The sequence below is a fragment of the Antedon bifida genome, chromosome 3 (assembly GCF_963402885.1).
Source record: "Antedon bifida chromosome 3, ecAntBifi1.1, whole genome shotgun sequence".
NCBI lineage: Eukaryota > Metazoa > Echinodermata > Crinoidea > Comatulida > Antedonidae > Antedon > Antedon bifida.
Genome location: NC_136228.1, coordinates 4,262,244 through 4,284,256, shown reverse-complemented (window position 1 = coordinate 4,284,256; position 22,013 = coordinate 4,262,244). Strand labels below are relative to the sequence as shown.

The 22,013-nt window shown below is 35.9% G+C and overlaps 2 protein-coding genes and 1 long non-coding RNA gene across 4 annotated transcripts; 1 reads left to right on the top strand and 2 right to left on the bottom strand.

The window, feature by feature from the left end:
- Positions 1-580: 580 nt before the first annotated feature.
- On the top strand, positions 581-18,915 carry LOC144838756 (uncharacterized). Its single transcript, XR_013611700.1, has 3 exons — positions 581-623; positions 18,191-18,378; positions 18,721-18,915. It is a non-coding gene; the product is annotated as an uncharacterized LOC144838756 (long non-coding RNA).
- LOC144838738 (G-protein coupled receptor 15-like) lies at positions 4,864-8,420 on the bottom strand. Of its 2 annotated transcripts, none has more exons than XM_078694199.1 (2): positions 8,177-8,420; positions 4,864-6,605 (listed from the first exon to the last, which is right to left on the bottom strand). In XM_078694199.1, exon 2 carries the CDS (start codon positions 6,588-6,590, stop codon positions 5,379-5,381), a length of 1,212 nt encoding a protein of 403 aa, XP_078550325.1. In that variant the 5' UTR covers positions 6,591-6,605; positions 8,177-8,420; the 3' UTR covers positions 4,864-5,378. The 2 variants fall into 2 exon arrangements, 1 of the variants encoding a protein (XP_078550325.1); XR_013611697.1 differs by lacking the exon at positions 4,864-6,605 and adding an exon at positions 6,904-7,092.
- On the bottom strand, positions 14,194-22,004 carry LOC144838733 (clotting factor C-like). The gene is made up of 9 exons (XM_078694192.1): positions 21,411-22,004; positions 19,086-19,295; positions 18,196-18,435; positions 17,626-17,802; positions 16,799-16,981; positions 16,239-16,384; positions 15,680-15,785; positions 15,046-15,243; positions 14,194-14,639 (listed from the first exon to the last, which is right to left on the bottom strand). Exons 1-9 carry the CDS (start codon positions 21,496-21,498, stop codon positions 14,194-14,196), a joined length of 1,794 nt encoding a protein of 597 aa, XP_078550318.1. The 5' UTR covers positions 21,499-22,004.
- Between the last annotated feature and the right edge of the window lie 9 nt (positions 22,005-22,013).

Genomic DNA, 22,013 nt, shown 5'->3' with positions numbered 1-22,013 from the left:
CAGATTGGTTTTGGTTTGATTAGACTTCTTCTCAGCATTCTGGTTTTGTACATGTATTGTTCTAATCAAAAGAAGTTTAGCACCAGTGGACAAAAGACGTTTTGACACATTAGGTATGTGGGTGTTAAATGGTTTCTGTAAAGATAATAGAAAGTAAACAAAGAAACTCATTATCACCTACATAACACTTCAAGGTATTTTTATGTATTAGGCATTCCTTGCTTTTTCTATTCACCCACCCAATCCCCCTCGCCTTAGCATATGGAGGATGAATGAAGGAAAGAATGTTGCACAATTAAGAGTTATTTTTTATTATTTTATCTATTTGGTTTGACTTAAATAAACTTAATGTGCACTACAACTTTATATCCTCTCTTAAAAATATACCACAGAATAATTAAGTTCACACGCGAGTATCCCGCGTGTATGGTTAAGGATTGGACACTATACTGTAGTTTACATCCAAGCATGTTTAAGTTTGTTGGATATTTTGCGTGATTGTGGTGAAGTATGCCCTCTTTGGGATGAAAAACATTTACAATAGTAATAGTACACTGCGCATGTGCAAATCACAATCACTGCGATCGCCAATGTAATGGCCATGCTGTACACGAATGGACATGGTAGGGCAAATAATTCTTTTTTACATAATTTGTTAAGTTTGTCCTTATTTGATGGGGCAGTATCATTGTCTAGTTGTTGCTGTATCGTAGGGTTAGGTATGTTAAAGGTTACAGTTGGATTTACAGTACGTTTTTTAGTAGATACTCTTGATATAAATCTTGTAAACGAATTAGATGTTGTTGATGATATCGCCGCTAACGTCGACTGTAGATTGGGTGATACCGTATAGGGCGCTCTTCTAATATATGTTGATGGTGCTACAAAATTAGACAATGCAGTCATTGTTTGTGGTTTTATCGTCGTAGACTCCCTGCTCTTTAAATCAATAAATTTTCCAAGATATGAAAAAGATATTACATCACTATATCCATATATAACTACACTAAACTGCGCGTGCGTACCAATACGTGTAGAAATATGTACGGTGGACCATGTTGACGGAACAACCAATTTGCAGTAATTTTCAAACAGATAAGGTTTTTCAATAAATTGAATATCAAGATCTCTATAGAATAGGAGAACGTTTCCATTTAATAATATATGTTGTATATTGTTGCACGTAGATAAGATTTCTATAAATCGATTTGTGTCGTGGACTGTTGAAGAATAAAACATTGGAACTGTAACGGGTCTACTGTCAAAGGACGCCAGTGATGGTCGGACACACATGGCAGGTCCACCTAAATTATTTTCTGAGATATATTTCGCCCTGTATTGCACGGTCATAATCGTATTGGATGATGCTATCCATGCATATTCTCTATTAGTCAAGACTATCTCGTGAAATTCGCCTTCGTCAATAGTAACAGTTGTTTTGCTGAGCGACGTTGTTATTGTTACCGTTGTATTATTCTCCTTTGAGAATATTCGAAACAAGTCGCTAGTTTTATACGACGACGAAAGGAAAAAGCTTGAACCCCAAAGTTCAGTTGGCGGCAGTTGTTCGACTAGATGGTTGCAGTAAGTTCCGTTGGCTGATATGGTCGCGCACTTACTTCCCGCCATTACAGCGATTGGTTTTGAAGATGTTATCATGCTTCCCGACAAATCGAACTCACTCTGAAGTTGGGCTGCCTGAAACCTCCCGATAGTGATGTTTAAATAATCACCAGCGTTTATATATTTGTTTTCGAACGATATTCCGACTTTGGCACGAATGCTCACCGTCGTATCATCTGTGGTAGCCATTATCAATACTTCTGATTCCGTGTACGAAGCCACATAATACATACATCCCAGAGTCTCGACTGGTAAACCAAGAAACCCGTCTAAATATTGCGAATTATAGCTGCTTATGCCAAACACACGAATTTCGGCAACAGAATGTATTTCAATTCCTGTGAAACCCAAGCGAGAGCCGGAAATTACAAGACTGCTAGGAAGGTAAACTGTCTCTGTTACTTCATTTTGGATGACAGATATTTCGAATAATGATGACGTAACATTGATGATATTTGGTAATACATTGTGTCTGCTCTCTGTGTTTTCTATAACGAATGTCAAAGCCAATGGCACAGAATTCAGTCCGTTATCCATGAAACCGATAATAAATTTTCTGTTCACTGCTGAAACTTCCCTCGAATCTGAATAAAGAAAGATGGTAGTACACAATAAACACAATAAACTCAACACTTAATATAGGTATCCCGGCTTACTGATGGGTTAGCCATAGTTCGTTCATTTTACGTGAAAGTGTCCCCTTAAAGGGTCTTTCACACCTGTTCCGGCACGGTTCCGGTCCGGCGAATCGAACATCAATGTTTCGATGCGCCAATCGATATGCTTGTAGCCGCGTGAAAACGAAACATACGTGTCTCCTAAATAGGAGTATCCATTAAATAGGATTGTCTCTTGAATAGGAGTGTCCCCTAAATAAGAGTGTCTTAAAAGAGTTTTACTGTACAGAATTGCACAATATCGGTAGGCCTAAGTAGCCTATAAGATACTGTAAAATGATAAGCTCAAATGACGCGCCAATTAAACTCGCAATAATAATTTTCAGGAATCTCTCTAGATGACGTCATGTTCTTTCCAATGACGGTGAATACAGTTAATCTAATTGGTACTAGTTCTATGATTACTCTAATTAATACAATTTAATCGTTTCCAGAACTTAAAAATATTTAATGAAATAATTAAAAACTAAATGAGAAATTATAACCGTATAAGCATTATTTCTGTATTTCGGTTAAGTACATCCTGTCTAAATTTTAATTTAGTTTGACCAATAATAACTATCCAATTTTAAGATTAATATTAGAAGATCGTATTAAATAATTGGAACTGCAAAGTGGTGTATCTGCTTAATTTAGTATTACTGTAAAAATAGTGTTTAGATCATAAACATCTATTTTGTACCCACATTTTACACACATTTAGCGTGTTTAAAACCTAAACGTGGTTATAGCTAGGCCCACATGTTGTTTTCCTCCACTCGTTTAGCATTCAACATGTCACTATTATGTTCAATCAACATGTTTAGGTACGTGTTTAGCGTTGCGTGCATATGATTTTACTGTGGCGAAAGGAAGCTCCACACATGGCAAATTAAACACGTTTAAAACCTAAACGTGTCTTTATATTGCTCCACATGTTTAGCAATCAACACGTCACTGATGTGTTCAGTTGGATACAGACTACATGTTTAGAATGTATTTAGAACCTAAACATGTTCATATCTAAAAAGTAGGTACAAAATAGATGTTTTAGATTTAAACACTTTTTTTTACAGTGATATATTAGGCCTATCCATTATCTAATTCCATATTATGATGATGACATTTAAAGTGAATTATATAATTATAGGTATAACATTGCAACATTGAGATACGAGATACGAGATACGTGTTTTCTTTATCACTAACGCCACTTAGCAAGTATTACATCAGACATTACACGAGTCATTATGGTTACCCATTTAGTGGGAATTTAACAGTAGGCCCTACTGAAATGCTATTCACACTCAAAATAAATAACACTGATTAGTAGGCTAAGTAAGTAAGTAACTAGTAAGTGGGCAATTATCACATCGGATTTACGGGTCAAATTGTGACCCATCGGTTTATGGGCAGCTATTTTAGCCGAAATCTATCAGTAGTCCCTACTCCAAGCTATTTCTGAAGTAAGTAAGTTGGCAATAATTTAATCACATCGGAAAAACGGGTCAATATGAGCAGCTCTTACTCATATATTTAACAGTAGTAGTTATTTACAAATATTAACAGAACGAAGAAAAACACTATGTACATAGTACTATACACAATAATAATTATGGGTCATTATGAGAAGCTGTTTTGTTGAAATTAACAGTTCAGTAAGGCCCAGTTAAGTTCCAACTAAAAATGTGTACCCATCATGACTTAATTTAAGTGGCGTTAAAGATAACATGTACTATATCTCATATCTCAATATTTCCATACTAAAGCTAGCTTACGAAGAATAACACTGTATAGGCCTACATCAATTATGCAAGTTCGCCAGTATTGCATCAGAAATACTAGTAAATGGGCAGCTATTTTAACTAAAATTTAATAGTTATTGCTACTTACCAAACTGGCAGAAAGAACAACTCTGAGCTTGTAACACTAAACACACAAACTTTACTAGTGTTTGCATGCTTAGTGATCTTTCTTCTTTTATTCTAGTAAATAGTTATCGTCGTCTAGAGAAATTGAGGTTTTATGTCCGATGAGGTCTACTTAGAACACATCTACCCCCTGCTTTGATCTAGTATACGATTTGAAGCCCAATAGAAAGTTGAGCCATCAATAAATAAACGTAACAGAGACAAAATCGGATCGTTCCGTAACATTCTGTACTCTGTATAGATTGAGTAACGAATTTGGCCAGAGGCTCTACTCGGATACCGTACATTATTCGTCGCGTGCCGCCTTAATAAGTTTATTCTTTAGGTGTTAAACGCATCTCGCTTTTGTAGCTTGGGTTTCAAATTTTTTCTCGCAGCTTAAATTCTCAAATGGAAAACAATACATTGAATTCTTTTTTAAGGCTTGTATTGTTTCATTTTAATTATATATATACGCTGACGAAATTATGCTTATTGTTATTTGCATCAGTGTCCTCTATCATCATCGTTATGTGTTGTCGATTAGTCTAAGTAAATCTCCGAAGTTTGGGCCGTTTAAAATTCAGCTTTTTAGTAGTAACACAGTTATTTCTAGTTTTACAAAAAAAACGAAAAATCAAATTTCTAAATAAATCATATTTTTATTTTGCGAGCTATAATTTGAAAAATGACAATACAAATTAGACACACAAGTTAATACACAATAATATGCAAATGAGTTACACTACAGAGTGGTGTCCGTTCAATTTAAAGCATTTCACACCATTATTAGCAAACGCAAGCGTAAATTTTGGACTATGGAGGAACTTCTACATGTTCTTCTTCTACAAAATAGACGACTATAATTGGCACTTTAAAGCACGAAGATTTTTGTTTAAACATCATTATTATATTTTTCTATAATTTCTTTAGAGTCATGTGTAACTAAGTGGTTGTGTGAATGTAACAGTCCCGTTTCGTTACTTGATTGCGTCAAAATTAATTAATTGCTTCAAACTTGATTGCGTCAAAAGTTATTTGATTGCGTCAAAAGGTATTTGATTGCGTCAAAAGTTATTTGATTGCGTCAAAAGTTATTTGATTGCGTCAAAAGTTACTTTATTTCATTAAAGTTACTTGATTTCGTTAAAGTTACTCGAATTCGTCAAAGTTACTTGTTGCGTCAACATTACTTGATTGTGTCAATGTGTGCCTGTGATTCAAGACATATGTTGTTTTTGCCAATGTTGTTCAAAGAAAGTACACTGCTGGCACCCTTGCTGTGTTTCAGCCTCTGCTGGTCATCTCCACCTAAGTTATTTTTCAGGCATAAGTTCGGGAAGAAACATCTCTTAAACGCATTTCTGTAGCCAGTACTCATTGTGATGTATATGAATGGATTGACAGACGCGTTTATGAACATAGCACATTTACTGATGTAAAGTAAAGTTATAATTGTGGTTTTTGGGAGTACTTCTTTCTGCGTGAGGGCAAGTATGATTAGAAGTATCCTAGCAGGGATAATAGTAACAAGCATAAAAGTTATGGTCACCATCAGCATAACGACTACGTGCTTTTTGATTTCGACGACTTCATTACTTGAATGCCTCTGATTGGATATCTGAGACCGAAGGCAGACAATCATACTGGAGTAAAGAAATAAAAACAACGGCATCATAGCAACCAAAAAATAGTGTTCGGCAAAGTACATTTTGTGAATCTTTGTACATGCGGACTCGGTCGGTTGACCGGGTCTTCCATCACATATCACACAGTACGCAACTTCCGATGGAGCAACTAACGGGTCGACTATAGTCGTATTTACCCATTTTAAGTTTACGGTATGAAGATACGAATAATGTAAAACAGGTGATCTGTAAATACATACGATAAGCCATAACATGATGCAAAAGACAACAGCTCGTTTTGGATTTTCTATATCTCTGAATCGTATAGGCCAACAGATGGATAGGTATCGCTCAATAGAGACAATCATGAAAGTCAAACATGATACCACGACGCATGTTTCTACAAAGATTAACACTATCTTACAGCCTATGATACCCACGTGATAGTAATCATCTTCTACTGGACTTGTAAGATAGCTTTTCCATAACATTGGCCCAGCAGTTATGAGAAGACCAAAATCACAGAAAGCAACATTCAAAAGGTATATGTTTACCGAGTTACGAAGCGTTCGTATGCGCACAAAAACAATAAGTAATCCCAAGTTACCTAGGATGCCGATTGTGAAAAATATAGGTAAAATGATAGAGAAAATTATATTAGCTATTGGAGGGTACAAGTAATATGCTTCAGAATTAGAGTCTATGTAGTAATATGTGAAATCTTCAACTACGTCGTCGTAATCTGTGTCAACAAATTCTGTGTCTTCTGTCATTTTCTCGTTTTTTTTCTGAAAAGAAATATAAAAAAAATCAAGGAATGAGACAATGCACTAGAACCCGATTTGAACCCACGACTTTTATATCTATATTGTTTTACTATCAATCTACACATCCTCATATTATTTTCTCTGTATTGCAATAATATAATAATGATTGTTTTCAGTCAATTTCAACGCATACAGACGCAATGCAATGACGTACGCGCAATAATTGATCATTTACGGGGGACCAATGATCACAGATCCATGGTTGATTGGTCAAATGACCTGCGTTGCGTAACGTCTATGTGCCACTTTGTGTGCTACTACATAAATCATAGATATAGAATTATCTTTATATTATGTGTTTGTGTTATTTATTAAGTCTACATCGATTTATGAGTTCACAGAATTCCTTCATGTGTTAACATTCTGTCTAACATTGTTGTTATTGCAGCATTAATATGTTATTATGACCTTTATGTGACTTTATCACCTCCCTGGAAACATGCATTTTCTATTTATAAAAAAAACGCATGCATGTTAAATTCCAACGATTTTAGTATATAGGCCTACTAGCTATCGAAATTGATGAATCGGAAAAAAACTACAGTAAGATAATGATTATCGACGACATCCTGAGCATTTACATATTTTTATATGACGGTAGTTGATAACGCAAAGGAAATTTACGTGTTCAAATCTCTATACTCTCTTTCTAATTAAGCTTAATAAGAATACTTCGCTGCTACAAATGAACTCCATACTGTTACATAGTTTTAAGAATTCATGACAGTTGTAATAGTCTGATTCAAACCATAGTTAACGAACTTCCACAATCCAACCTACATCAGCGTTGGTGCAAATTGGTATTTTAGGATATTGTAGTGGTTTTGTGGAAGTTGCTTATATTGTTAATTTCCTGGTAAAATTGTTTCTCTTTCTGTTTTTTGTATGATTAGTATATGGATGTTCTATCCAAAATAAAGAACATTAATGAATGAATGTATAACTTTGAGTCCAAGCCACAGAGAAGTGTTCCCTCGAAGGTGAGACAGATTTTTTTCCTCAAAATCTTTCATAATGGAAGCAATGTTATTGATTATGAAACCTTTCCTTCACCTATTTTTTTTTTTCAATTCCATTGTCTCCATAGGAATATATACGTTAGATGAGATGAGATAAAATAAATATAAAAACTATAAACAAATTTAAATTGAAATCACACACCAAGACAATCTAATAACAGGATGCTAAGCTACATTAAATCACATTTGGTTGCGATACGGTCAGTAATTCCACGACCTTAAACAAAAACCGGAGAATAATGTACTTGGTACTGTAATTGGAACTAGTATGAATTTGTCGCAGCCAATCCTACGATCAAAAGACTGTTGCTAAATTCCTATCTTGGCAAGGCGAGCTCATCATCCGGCTGCTAGATTGCCTTGCATAAACTAACAAAGCAATTGTTTATTTAAAAAAACAAGAATGCAAAACTCCCAATTGGTCCTCTTTGATGTAGAATTTGGCGTAAAGTTTAGGCCCACATGCGAACAAATATGCACCCATGATAGAAAAACTTGCATTTTCATACTTACATAATCAGCAATATTAAAACTGCAATTTAAGAAATGTTTGGGGAGCTCAGTTTTCTACAGTTGATCTTGGTTCGAGTTGTCTTTCACTTTTATGTATCATCCCAGCTAACAGTGCAGGTTTGTCCTTTCAGGGGGCGTTTCAGATGACAGTAAGGACTTAATAGTCTAATATCCTGTATGTTACTATTCCGGAAATCTGTATGAGCTATTCTAATACTCGATGCGTGTTTTATTGCCAACAGTATTTTATCGTTTGCATATCATCACGTAAATCGCACAGTGCCTCTTATCCTAGCCAATGAGAGAGGAGAGGAAATGCACGTGATTGGTTTGATAAAGTTCAGACTGCAGTGACGTACTTTCACTTACAGTATAGCAACCAACTTAAACATATTGAACAATGTTTAATTTTATTAAATGTTATCAGATTTCACATTATTTCAGTAATACTGTAAATATTGTTTCTATCGTATGGGTAAAAACAAAAGTCAAACAAAGCATACAGATAACTTTATCATAATTATTGATCATTCAATTGCGCACAAGATAATATAGCAATGTATATTAATATTAATAATAATAATAATTAATTTAATCTGGTTCTTTTCTGAAATAAACCAAATTATATTAACTGTCAATGCATGAAAATGTACTCTCTATATTTAAATTTAATTCAATTTATTTCGTTTGTTTGTTTGAAACAAAATAAACTGAGTTTGAATAAAATAAATGTTGTGAGGAGGTTGGAAATTCTAAAACAACCATTCATAAAGAAAGCGTCTATACAACAAAATATATGACTTACCTTATTCATCAGCCGATTTTGATTATATACGTCGTAACTCGGTTAGGGTTAGTAAATTAAGCTACTGCTATTGAGTTACATGAGCAATTGTATTTAAATTACTTTCATCTGCTTTTGATATTATATTTTATGTGTTGTAACTAGTCAATATTACCTCATAAACAGTAGAATGATAAAGTAATGGAACTAACTAACTAAAAAGTCAACCATCATTTTATATAATACTACCAAGAAGAAAAATAGTGGAATATCATTATATAGATGTTAAAAAATAAATAAAATATAAAAGTGCGAAATTCCTGTCACAAAAGCATAGAAAATTTATATATATATACACAACAGGCACAGAACATGAATTCTAAATCGCCCGGTGATATACTGAAATGTAATAATTAATTTTGATATAGGCCTACTGTTATAGGCAATTACCCTAATATTGCGAGTCGAATAACGGTAATGTATTATTTTATAGGTTAGGATAGGCTTATGGTGTATGATTCGAGGCTTCGCATGTGATACTAAGTGACACCATATTACATAATTTGCTATGATACTGTACATAATAATGTTATATGTTGAGATACAGTACAGAGAACCGGGTGAGGTTGCAACTTGTTATAGAAGTTCCCCACGGTAAACACCTCAATTGCTGCGTTTTTTGCTTTATGAATACATGAAACTAATTTTTATTTTGTTACGATTTCCCGCCGAACAATGTCGTAAATTATCTCAACTGTTTGATTTCTTTGGAAAGCTAAACAACGCCGAGTACTAATTGCTTTATTTATAGATTATTGCATGTTTTTGTTGGCTAAACTTGATTAATTCAAATCATCCGAGTGGCATGCTTGTAATAAAACTAAATCATGATTTGTTTGTTGATGTTAAAACTAATTCATACATCGTTTGTTGTTGATGTTAAAACTAATATCTGCGAATGATGACGTCACTGCAAGCCTTCTAATGTAGATTTCCTATTCTCGAATTAGGTTTATTTTTAAATGTCAGCGAAGGCTTTTTAATCAATCTTAATCACTAAACGAATAAACTTTAGAAACTTTCTCCAAAATGTATTCTTAAAGGGTAGCTCCGGTTTTAAAAATATATATTGTTTATTATAAAATACAAACCTTCCCTATATTGATAAAAACCAACATTTTTAGTCGCGTGGACGCGACTCTATAGTTCACTATGTCGGTCGGTCGGTCTGTCGGTCTGTCTGTCGGTCCGGTATCACTATGCGTTTTATCGCTTTTCTGTACTTTTTGAACTGTTTGATGTACAGAAAAGTTTTAAAGTACATTACTTTTTGAAAGTTCATTTTTTTCTGAGAGCACGCGACTTATGGCTGTTGGCCTTGTTTTCAACAGCGGCGAAGCAACACGAGCATGTTGATAATGTGCCCCTCTCCCTCCTTTGTTTAAAGCTCTGTCACACTATCAAACTAGTTTGACAAAAAAAAGTGTGATGTGCCCGAATATGGTAGTGATATGCCCAAATATGGTAGTGATATGACATATCTATGGGCAAATCACATTTTTGTGTCACATAAAGATTAATAGTTTAAGTTATTGTAAATGTATGCTGCTTTTATTTCTTGGAACTGTTTCTAAATAAATGTTGAATGAACATATAAACATATAGTGTAGATAGAGCTTTAGGTGGTGCTACAAGACTTTTGTATGCTAATTACTTTGATATGCTGCTGCAGTATTAGGGCTTTTTGATTAGCATTATCTCATGTTACTTAAACCAGTAGTGTAATGTAGCAAGTTGTCAAATTTAATCATAAAATTATGATTTATTATCATCAGTCTTGTGCAATTTCACAGGTGATAAAAGAGTTTAGGGTTACCGAGCTTAGTGTACATGTACTCTGTTGTTGAGAGTATCGTATGCTCACTCAGACTATACCATTAAACAAAGAAAGGATACTTAATAGGCGATCCGTATAGTACAGATCACCTATAATTAGGCCTACTGAAAATGAAATGGTGTAGCGTAGGCCTATAAGTTTGTTAGCATACCTGTATGTGTTTGCATTTGCAACGAACAAACAATAAGAAAGCTTTCGTACACATCTGTAAATTAACTATATTCAATAATTTTTGTTAAAAAGTGCAATATATTCAAGCAAAAACAGTATGTTATAGATTTACGTAGGCCTATAGGTATTGTTTTTTTACCGTTATAAGGCACATTCCAGTTAACTGTAGCCTACATAACATTTTATGTGATGACAGTTTGTTTTAACTCATTAATAAAGATAAATATACATTTAAATGTAAGTAGAAGACATGATTATTTAGGCCTATAAAGAAAAATGTAAGGGGACATTTTTGTTAGAAGGAGCGGTTAGTTTAACGAGTTGACTAACGATATCAGTGAACCTGTATGGTGAGGTAATGGTAACATGAGTTGCCTACACAATATGTCTACGAAATAAAAGCTAATGTACGCTCCGACTGTTACAGAAAAATATAATATAAAAACATGCAAAAACTGTACGTGCAAAATAACATACCATGTCCTACATTTAAGCGTTGTTTGCATCGGAAATTTAACAAAGTATAAAGTTGAGTATTGTAAGTGTCCGCTCTATGATAATTAGTACATTTTGATCGCTTTGAATTCTTCAACGATCTAGTTTGCTTTTAATTCCATGAACTATTGGCTAAATCATAGATTAGGTCGCTTCAATTTGTCTCCCGTGGGAACGAGTGCGTAGATTACAACAAGCTGTGTATTCGCCATTCCTTTTATGATATTAACTCAAAATGGTTTAAACTCAGAAATCTAATAAACGAGTGTAATGATTTCCTTATTGGTAATCGATTAGCTCATTTGAAATCGATTAGCTCATTTGTAATCGATTATCTCATTTGTAATCGATTATCTCCTATATGTAGATGAATAGACGGTCGGAAATTTCATAAATCAATGACGTCATTTAACATGTCTGTATTTTTTCAACAGTGAAGCCTTCTCTTTTTTCAGTTGTTTATCTTATTTACATATAGGCATCTATAGTATAGCTGTAACTGCGGCCTCACTGGCCACTTCTTTGAGTTGAGATAATACGTAAGAAAGAACACGGAAGGCTTGTATCATGCAACAATCGAGATATTTTATTGTGTAATTCTCCATATAGTGTAACTTCTTTATACTAACTAAGACCTCCGTCTATACGCTGGCATCATCTCAACTAGCCACACTGGCCAGTGAGATTCTATTATACGTCGCCTGGTCTGGCATTTATGCAAACTAACCCAGATACAACAATTACGTAATTGTTTGCTAGTCTACGCATACTGCCGTTACATGGCTCCCTGCAAAGTTTACACAATCTTTGCATATTAGATTGCAATTTTTATCATTTATTTTATATATACTTTTTTTTGTATACGCCTATCTAAATATTATGCTTGACTATTAGTTGGCTCCATGACGGGGAATGAACATTCAATACAGTTTGTATGATTTAGAGTTCCATTTTATCCGTTGCGACCAATAAAACTAATTTGTGTACAGGTCGATTAAGTGTCTTGTCTTTTCCAATTTTGAGTTGTACTTTCCGCACAAGTCCATCTTCACTGGCATACACATTTTTTATTTTTCCAAGTTTCCACTGGTTTCTAGCAGCATTATCGTCCTTTATCAAAACAACATCTCCAATTTCCATATTACGTTTTTGGTAAGTCCATTTCTGACGAGTCTGAAGAGTTGTAATGTACTCCTTTTTCCAGCGTTGCCAGAACTGCTCCGCAACATACTGCACTCTTCGCCATCGTCGACGACAATACACATCTGTATTCTGGAACGTACCTGGGGGAGGAAGAATAACTTTCGCCTTATGGTTAAAAAATGGTTTGGAGTAAGAGGTTCGGGTGAATCAACCCCGGATAAAGTATTTATAGTTAAAGGGCGAGAGTTCACAATATTTTGAACTTCGGCTAATAATGTTCTGAAAGATTCGTTATCAAGTTGCTCGCCACAACGTTGTAGTAGAGGTTCAAGCGCACTTCTTACTGTACTTATCATGCGCTCCTATATGCCACCCATGTGGCTAGCTGACGGGACGTTGAACTTAAACGAAATCCAGTCGCAGTTTTCATCTAACAGATATTGTCTAATTTTCTCTTCAAATTCGTTGCGTGCGCCAACAAAATTCGTACCTTGGCCTGCATTTATGCAAATTAACCCAGATACGCATACTGCCGTTACAATAGCTGTTTACAATTTATAGAGTGATCGTTGGGATCATGTTTGGAAATGACGCTGACGTACGTTTCGCTGTTTACTATGAGTAAAGCTTGGTTCCCACTTTGGAGGCTAAACAATGACGTAACCGTGCCGCAAGTCATTTGCCCAATCACGACGCGATGAACCATCCCGTGATGGCGTTGCGTCCAAGTGGCAACCAATCTTTTTAGCGCGCCTAGTATATTGTATGCAAAATACAAAAACAAATTGTAAAAATGGATTTTATATTTTAAAATTATAACTAAACATTACTGTAAAATAAATGTTTGAATTATTTGGAAAAGGATATGATAGTTTACCTTGGAAATATTTGAGAGTCGGAGATTGTCTCCTCGATCCTCTATTGACATTGGTGGAGATAAATCGGTCTCCCACCGCTAAGGCGAGGGCTTTATGCGCCACGTCGCTCTTCAGATCATCGTTTAAATAACATGGGATGATTTTTCCACTTTCCTCTTCGTTTATACTTTCGCTTATCATTCCCATGATATAACTGGTTTCTAAATCTCTTTTCTTTCGTTCGGTGAATTGTTCAACAACAATTAGTTTGCATGTTGATAATTTCATTGCCATCGTGATGCTTTGAATTTTGAATCAATATGCGAAAACCATCGGAAAGATCTGATTTTAAATGCTCAACTACTAAAAGGTGGCGCTGTTTTTTGCATTAAACTAATAATTTAAATAATAGTAAACCCAATGGACAGACTTTCCTTGTTATTTAAAATTATCATGAAAGAAACAATTGTGCCAAAAACTTTGGAATTTTGAATGCTAAACCAAAAGGTGGCGTCTGTAATAAGACCTATAATGATACAAAAAAAAAACAACGACGTTTATTAACAACATTTATTTTAATAAACATAATAATAATAGCAAAAATGCAATAATTAGGAAAATAGATCTTATATCTATTAAACATTATTATAAACTAATACAGTAATACAATTTACACTTGTATCAACGCTTTTCCTTGCGTTGGTTTGTGACTCTTCATCACTCGTTTTACCCAAGGTACTAATTTTGGTACGTGTGCGTAGTAAGCGTATTGTCCTGAAATTGCGCACCCTTTTCCAGCACTCACGATACCAACTTGCACCCATCGTTTTTTACCATTATACATGACGTTGCGCATAAGCGGACCGCCTGAATCACCGAAACATGTGTCCTTTGCCTTTTTGTTGAAGCCTGCGCAGAACATAGTGTTGGTGAATTGCGTTACGTCCTCATTTACGCGTCTTAGACTGGCTATACACACGTTTCGCGGTCTAATAGGTATTGTCAACTGTTGAAGATCGTCTTTGTAGAATATGAGTTCACTATTGTTCCAGTGAACCGGTAGGTGATGACCCCAACCAACTACAGTCGCCATGGTACCAACTTCAACCAAACCATCTGAAAAAGAAAAGTTATTTCGTCATTAATGTCATTATTAATTGATTTATTTTCTGTTTTGTCCCATTTACATAGAATGGGGATATTTATGATTTAGAGTTAGTACTGTATAGTATCGTTTTCACATCCCCGTTTTTCTTATAAAGCGTGCTTCTCACTAGAACGCAACGCAGCGACGTATTGACGTTAAGTGCTGTATTGCGTAATCACAAGTTGGAACCGACGACACAGGTGCTGCAAAAATCGGGTTGATTTCACGCAGGCGGGGGCAAACACAATTATTGGAAGGGCATTTGCTTATGTTGCGTAGGTTGCGTTACGTTGCGTCGCAAGTGGGAACCAAGATTTATGAACGGGCACATTTTATACTTCGGCTGACGTGGGAATTTGAAAATATGATTTGTACCTTGGTTACTGGATTCTGGTTCTGGTGGCAAGCAGATTGAGTGAATAAATCGATTGAGTGCAACTTCTCGCTTAAGATGCATCACCGCAATGTCGTAATCAAAGCCTCGGAAATCATGCTGCTTCGGAAGATACAAAGCATCAATCAAAAACACCTGCTCTCTATTTGTACCCCTGTCCCCAGTACGATTCGTTGTACCTAAAGAGAGATATAATAATGTATTATGTTATTTTGTTAAATGTCCACTTGAGCGTACTGTAGAACCTCAACTCGAGCGTACTACAACCTCAACTCGAGCGTACTACAACCTCAACTCGTGCGTGCTACAATCTTAACTCGGGCGTGCTACAGCCTCAACTCGAGCGTCTTACAACCTCAACTCGAAAGTACTACAACCTTAACTCGAACGTACTGCAACTTTAACTCGAACGTACTATAACCTCAACTCAAGCGCGCTACAACCTTAACTCAAGCGTACTACAAGTTAACCTCAACTCGAGCGTACTACAACCTCAACTCGAGCGTACTACAACCTCAACTCGTGAACGTACTACAACCTCAACTCAAGCGTACTACAACTTCAACGCGAGCTTACTACAAACCTTAACTCGAGCGTACTACAACCTCAACTCACCTAATCGAACTTGTATCTTTGTGACGTCTTCGTTGTGACCAAAACAATGGCCAGCAGACATTACCCAGTCGTTGTCAATTAAACTACCTCCACAGAAGAAATGCCACTGAAGAAAAAATGTAAAGATGTAAGATAGTGTATACATGATATAGAGATTTAAATATAAGTTCACGTTTTAATACATTAGAATATTATATTTTATATTATAGACTTTACGCAAAAGTTTATAATCTGCTATCCAATAGAGGGCGATATTGTTTTTTGCCCTAAAGTATGCTGCGTGTCAAAATAAAATACAGTACAAGAAATTATAAATGAGGACGAAGAGTTGTACTCGGAACAGATTTCTCTCGTTCGTTTCATATGGTATCCCCTGGATAGAGGTGGCCCCTAATAGTGGTGTCCCATGAACGTGGATATCCCAAAACATGGGTTCTCCATTAAGCGTGATTCCCACTACGTAACGCAACCTACGTAGCGTAAGAAAGTGCTATTCCAATAATTGTGTTTGTGAGAACCACCACGCTTTACTTGTTATTTAACTAAGCATACAAGTTACCCTTTTGCGTTGATCTTGCCAATATATACCAGCTTGCCACGGCCAGGCTCCCCGATTCGCATCAAATCCTCCTATTATTCTACCCGTCAGTCCGTGGACACTCGTATCTCCTGCCAGGCCACAATCTGTATATTTGCTTATTTTGTCTGGAAGTATAAAATGTTAAGGAAAGTGAATATATAGCGAAAACACAATCTTAATGTACGACACAAACATTAAGTACCACCGATAGACCTACTTATATTAATTTTGTTCTCTCCAATGAGAGATTTTATTCAGTATATGCGGGCCACCAGTCCTATAATACAAGTGTTATAAGTTACCATGAACATTAGATAGGTGCACTTGACGTTATCCATATGCACATACAATGAATTTGGAGAGTGTGTTTTTGGCTGTGGGTTTAAATATTGACCTTAAGTAGAACATGTGAGAGATGTTATATCCAAAGATGGTTATATTAATAAAGTTTAGTGTTAAGATTAGGGTTCATTTCATCAGCACTCAGCAAAAAAAAAGAATATACGGCATGCCTCGTTGTATTTCACCTTATAACGTACCTGACGTGCATGTTGGTTTGGAAACTGACCATTGTCCGTACCAACATATAGCAGATTCCTCGCCTTGCATTTGCCATTCAGCAAAGCATCCAAATGTCACCATCGAACCGTGAAGGAAGAAGTCTTCCTCTTGGTAATCCTTTATATATAATCCCATCGACAAAACTGGTACGTCACACGATTCTTTGAAAAGAGAAGATAATAAAATGTAAACAAGTTTAAAGTTAAACGAAAAAAATAAACAGATATGCCAACATTGTTTCTGCTCAAATTAGGAAAGCGAAATGCGTGATCATTTGTTATCTTAAGCTATGTCTACACTATCAAACTAGTTTGACGAAAAAAAAGTGTGATGTGCCAAAATATGGTAGTGATATGCCCAAATATGGTAGTGATATGCCCAAATATGGTAGTGATATGATATCATCATGTTCATATATGGGAACATCACATTTTGTTGTCACATGAAGTTTGATAGTGTAGACGTGACATAGATTAACTGTACGTGTGGATTGATACATGTTCCAACGCTAAGAAACCGAGCAGTGCTTGGCAAAATTTAGACAATTTAGGAAAACAAGGAAATATAGATAACTCGAGATTTCAATAAGTTTTGTGACGTCACAAATATATCGATTTCCCTGAAAATCAATAGGCATGGCCTGTTTGCTATTTGCAAATTCAAGACTTTGAAATAGTGCATGTTTACTATGCGCAAGCAAACCTACATAAAAAGCAATTAATACACATGACAAATTCGTTACAAGAATTTCGCCAAGAAACAAGTGTAGGCCTATACAAATTAATTTTGAAAATCTTAAACTTACTTTCCCTACAGCCTGGATCAGAGGGATACCATACCCCATCCAAGCAGCGAATGTCGCCCTCTTCGGTTTTTTCCGCAAACGGCATACACTCGTATTCTACGAAGGTACCAGTTGGTATTATGTCGCCATGGTTACCAAGCAAGGTGCCAGACCAAATAAATGGGGATTGACATCCTCCTGTTAACAGGAAAATATTGATATTTTTTAAAAATGTATGACTTGTTTTAAGGATGGAAATACATCGTAATGCATTAATGAAAACGTCTGACTCTGGGATGAGAGAGGAGCAAGGACTATCACGTAACGGCTATGAGCGCTCATTGGCTAAACCCAGGGGGACTCTCCGACCCTGAGCTTATGGGGCCCCTGAGCAGTGGCCAGAGGAAAATTAAAATTTGTCGAAAAGGACTAAAACGCCCGAGGCCTCCAGCGTTGAAGGGCCACTTAGGGTTCTTAAACAAGGGGCCTCATGTCTATTCTCTACGTTAAGCCACTGACTATCGCTGCTCTTATGCAGCGATTAACTAATGATGATAGTAACTCTAAATATATTTACAATTTTCAGCATACCTGTAGGAGCTGGCGTAGTGATATACATCGATGTGTTGTACGGTCTGCAGAAAGGAATGTAGGGAAGCCAGTCGCCTGCGACGCATTTCGATGCACCGTCACCGTGCGTTAAAACGTACGTGAACTTACAGTACGTCTGAACACCCGTGCCATGAGCGTATTTTCCATCTTCCATCAAATCATGTGAGTAGACAGTAATTTCATAATTGTTTAAATCCTCGTACAATGGCCAACAAGAATCTGACAGATAAAGAATACAATATAGCATCAGACGGTATGGTCAAAATGGGTCTGTTATGGACAGATCATGTCAACTGCCGATTTGGCTCTGCTCCGGAATTTTCTATATGGTTATATTATTATAAAAGTAAGAGTATGGATTTGTTTATTGTGTGTAGCTATGTTGACAAGTATATTTAAGCGTTCAGAACATAATTCAATTAAGCTGATCTTAATTGCGTCCGACGTAAGTACTCGTGTGATCGGCTAACTATCTTATGCATTCTCATGTCATTAACTCGATAGGTGCCGAGGTATTCGTTGAAAGTTTATACCACACAAGTTTGAACTCGCAGAAGCTAAACCGGTTGAAGCATTGCATTTAACTCCGATAGAGAAAAGGACGTGTAAACATACTAAAACTACTCAAATTTAGTTATTTAGTTCAATGTTTTTTTGTTATGTATATACATTGATAAATAAATGTAATAATTGCTTTCTCAAAAAATAACATGACATTGCGATATTATAATTCTGTGAAATTACAAATCATTAAATATGATTGTTCAATACCTAATTGTTAGTATTCTAACCCCAAAGTATTACCCACGTTGTATAGTACCATAACACATATTTGACTACAATATCGGTGAATGCTATACCCTTCTCACCTGCCACACATGTTGGATCCGCATTCGACCACTTTCCATTCCTACCACAGAGTATGGTACGGTTACCTATTAATGAAAACCCAGACTTGCAACCAAATGTTTTTCGAGTGCCTGGGACGAGTTGTCGCTGACTGTAAAATGCTCCGTCCAGTTCATACCTTACCCATCCATTTTGAAAAGCGCGGTTATCAAGACAGTATTTAGGCCTACCTGAAAAAGGAAAAAGAAACCGTTAGCAGTGAGGACATTTACATTATGCCGATGTAATAGCCCTAACCATTTTATGTGTAGGTCTATGTGCTTATGAATATACATATAATTTATGATAATTTTAAGCTTGGTTCTCACTGGCGACGCAACGTAAGAAAATTCCCCTTCCAATCATTGTGTTTCCCTCCTCCTATGATGTTTGTAGCACTATTGCGTCGTCGGTTCCCACTTGTGATTACGCAATACAGTACTTTGCGTCGCTACGTCGCGTTCTAGTGGGAACCACGCTTTAGTGAGTTGTAACTCCCAGCACATGTACTATACCATCCGACGAATGAGTCAAGTACAGTTAGGATAGAGAATTCATCTTCCATTAGGTTGTAGCAGACAAGTCTATAAATAACATTCTTCTTATCTGTATATTTGAATCAAGAAGACAAACTTAATGTCTCATATGTGAAATCAACGACTGTTTAAGCCTTGTGAGGTCTACAGTATCAAAGGAACAATTTTAGTTTTGTATAATGCTACCTGTTGTAGGCCGACAATTCGTAAAACACACAGTAATTAACACTCACGTTAACCACATCCAATCCACCCATAGCCCTATAATTCATATTAATATTAGAGTAATTGAATACCATGGGCCTAACAAAACTCCACTCATTCTCTGTAAATCAAATTAAACAATATTATTACGTTCTAATGTTAAAAGACGCCGACTCAAGGACAGATGTATTTGACCAATGTAATCTTTCCGTACTGTGGTTCCCTGTTGTATCGAAATGGAATTAGTTTTGAATACCGATTAATGTGATCATTGTTCTCGAAAAAAAAATGATTTTAATTCCATCTGGTGCTGCTTGATTTATCCTTCTACATCATAATGGAAAATTACATAGTTTGCTTTCAATTTAGGCCTAACTGACCGTCATGCGGAGTTTTATTCCGTGTCTGGAACACCATTTTAAGTCCTTCGAAGGGAAAGTTGGTAACACATGGTCTAAATTCATATCATGAGTCCCAATGGCGGATCCAGAGGATTGTAGAATAATGTGGGACAGGGCCTAATGGTAAAATGAATTTCTGCTGCCCTGTCATTTATGCCTACATTTTGAGATTTCCTCCCCCCCTCTTGTATCCGTCTATGGAATAACACATGCGTATATGGTATGCCAACAGACTACAAAGATATTCTTCCACTCCACTGTAGAATCGGTTCAGGTTAAGTTTAGGTCAAATAGCGAAGTGTATACATGTTTTTACTTGAATTTTATGACATTCCAGTCTTCAAAAAAGGCGTTATGTCTACAGTGAACATGTTTGTCAAAATAGGAGTATAACTTTGCACATAGTTGTGAATAGGCTGTAGCTATAATATAACTGTATTCAAGTTTAGCAGATATTAGAGCATTCTATAGCACTAAACACTCAAGAAAGACTGAATCATTTAGAGTTAATCCAGTGCCACTATTCATGTTGTGTAATCCACAGAATAGTGAAAGGATATAATTGGATAATAGGACATTTTTGTTAATCCCTGAAGTATGTTCTTCCTAGAACTCTTTCGTCATGTTTTAAAGATATTGTCACCCTCAGATCTAAAACTCAATCATCTCGCTTTCGTGGAACTAAAGCTACTGCTAATAACAACACAGCATTCATTAATGTCCTTGGTGGGCGTAGTACGGCTTTTGTGGGCGTGGTCAGGAATAGCTCCGACTCAAAATGCAAGGTGTACTTTGAAGGGTCGTGAGAGTTCGAATCGACCACATTTTCTGTCAGTGTAAATTAAATATGTAGGTCTATAGGCTGTAGTACGTCTCGCCTCGTCGTCACCATTACATCCATGCTAAGGCACAATGGGTATATTAATATTCTTTGACATTAAAGAGACAATTATTAATGTGTTTTAATCTGTCAAATCAGTAATATAATACATGTTCTGACGTGTCGTTAATTATGAATGAACTAAGGGGCCATGTAAACATTTCTACTACAGTTACTCATAGATAGATATATCATAGTGAAATCTCTGTGAGTTACTGCAGTAACCGCAGTAGAATAATTTTGACATGATCCCTAACTAATTCCAAACAATAAAACTTTACTCACCACCATTTGAACTTGAACCAGTGCCCACTTGAGTTTGAAGAAATATGGAAATGACGGCCACAGCAATTGAATAATTAGATAAAGTCATCCTGGTGTTAACTATTCCTTAATTAACAACTGACGTATTTATTAAAACAAATACGTATGAAAAAACACGTAAATATTATGAATTGATAGAGCTTTTAACAGATAAACACAATCCCATAGTATTTCTGTCAGTCTTCAGCGATTCAACAGTGGAGATGTTGAACTACACAGTAGGCATACTGACAATTAGCTTACATTCGGGTAAGCAACAGGATGCGGTTGCTATTAGAGCGTTTTTGAGTCTTATAAGTCACATAAATATCCTCCTACGCCCTGTTAACGTATTCCGTCGTAAACTCAGCACAAACAACACTCTATCTACGTAAGTCCAGGTAGAATTGGTAGAGTAGGCTTGATATTGAATAATGTGATCTTCTCTACGCCTGTTTACAAATGGTTAAATCCACTTTAACGATTGTGTAGGCCTATTATGATCCGGGAAACAGGTGCCTGTAAACCTTGCCTGGCCTTAGTCGACTTGTCACTAATTTGACAGATCCGAATGAATCGGTAGTT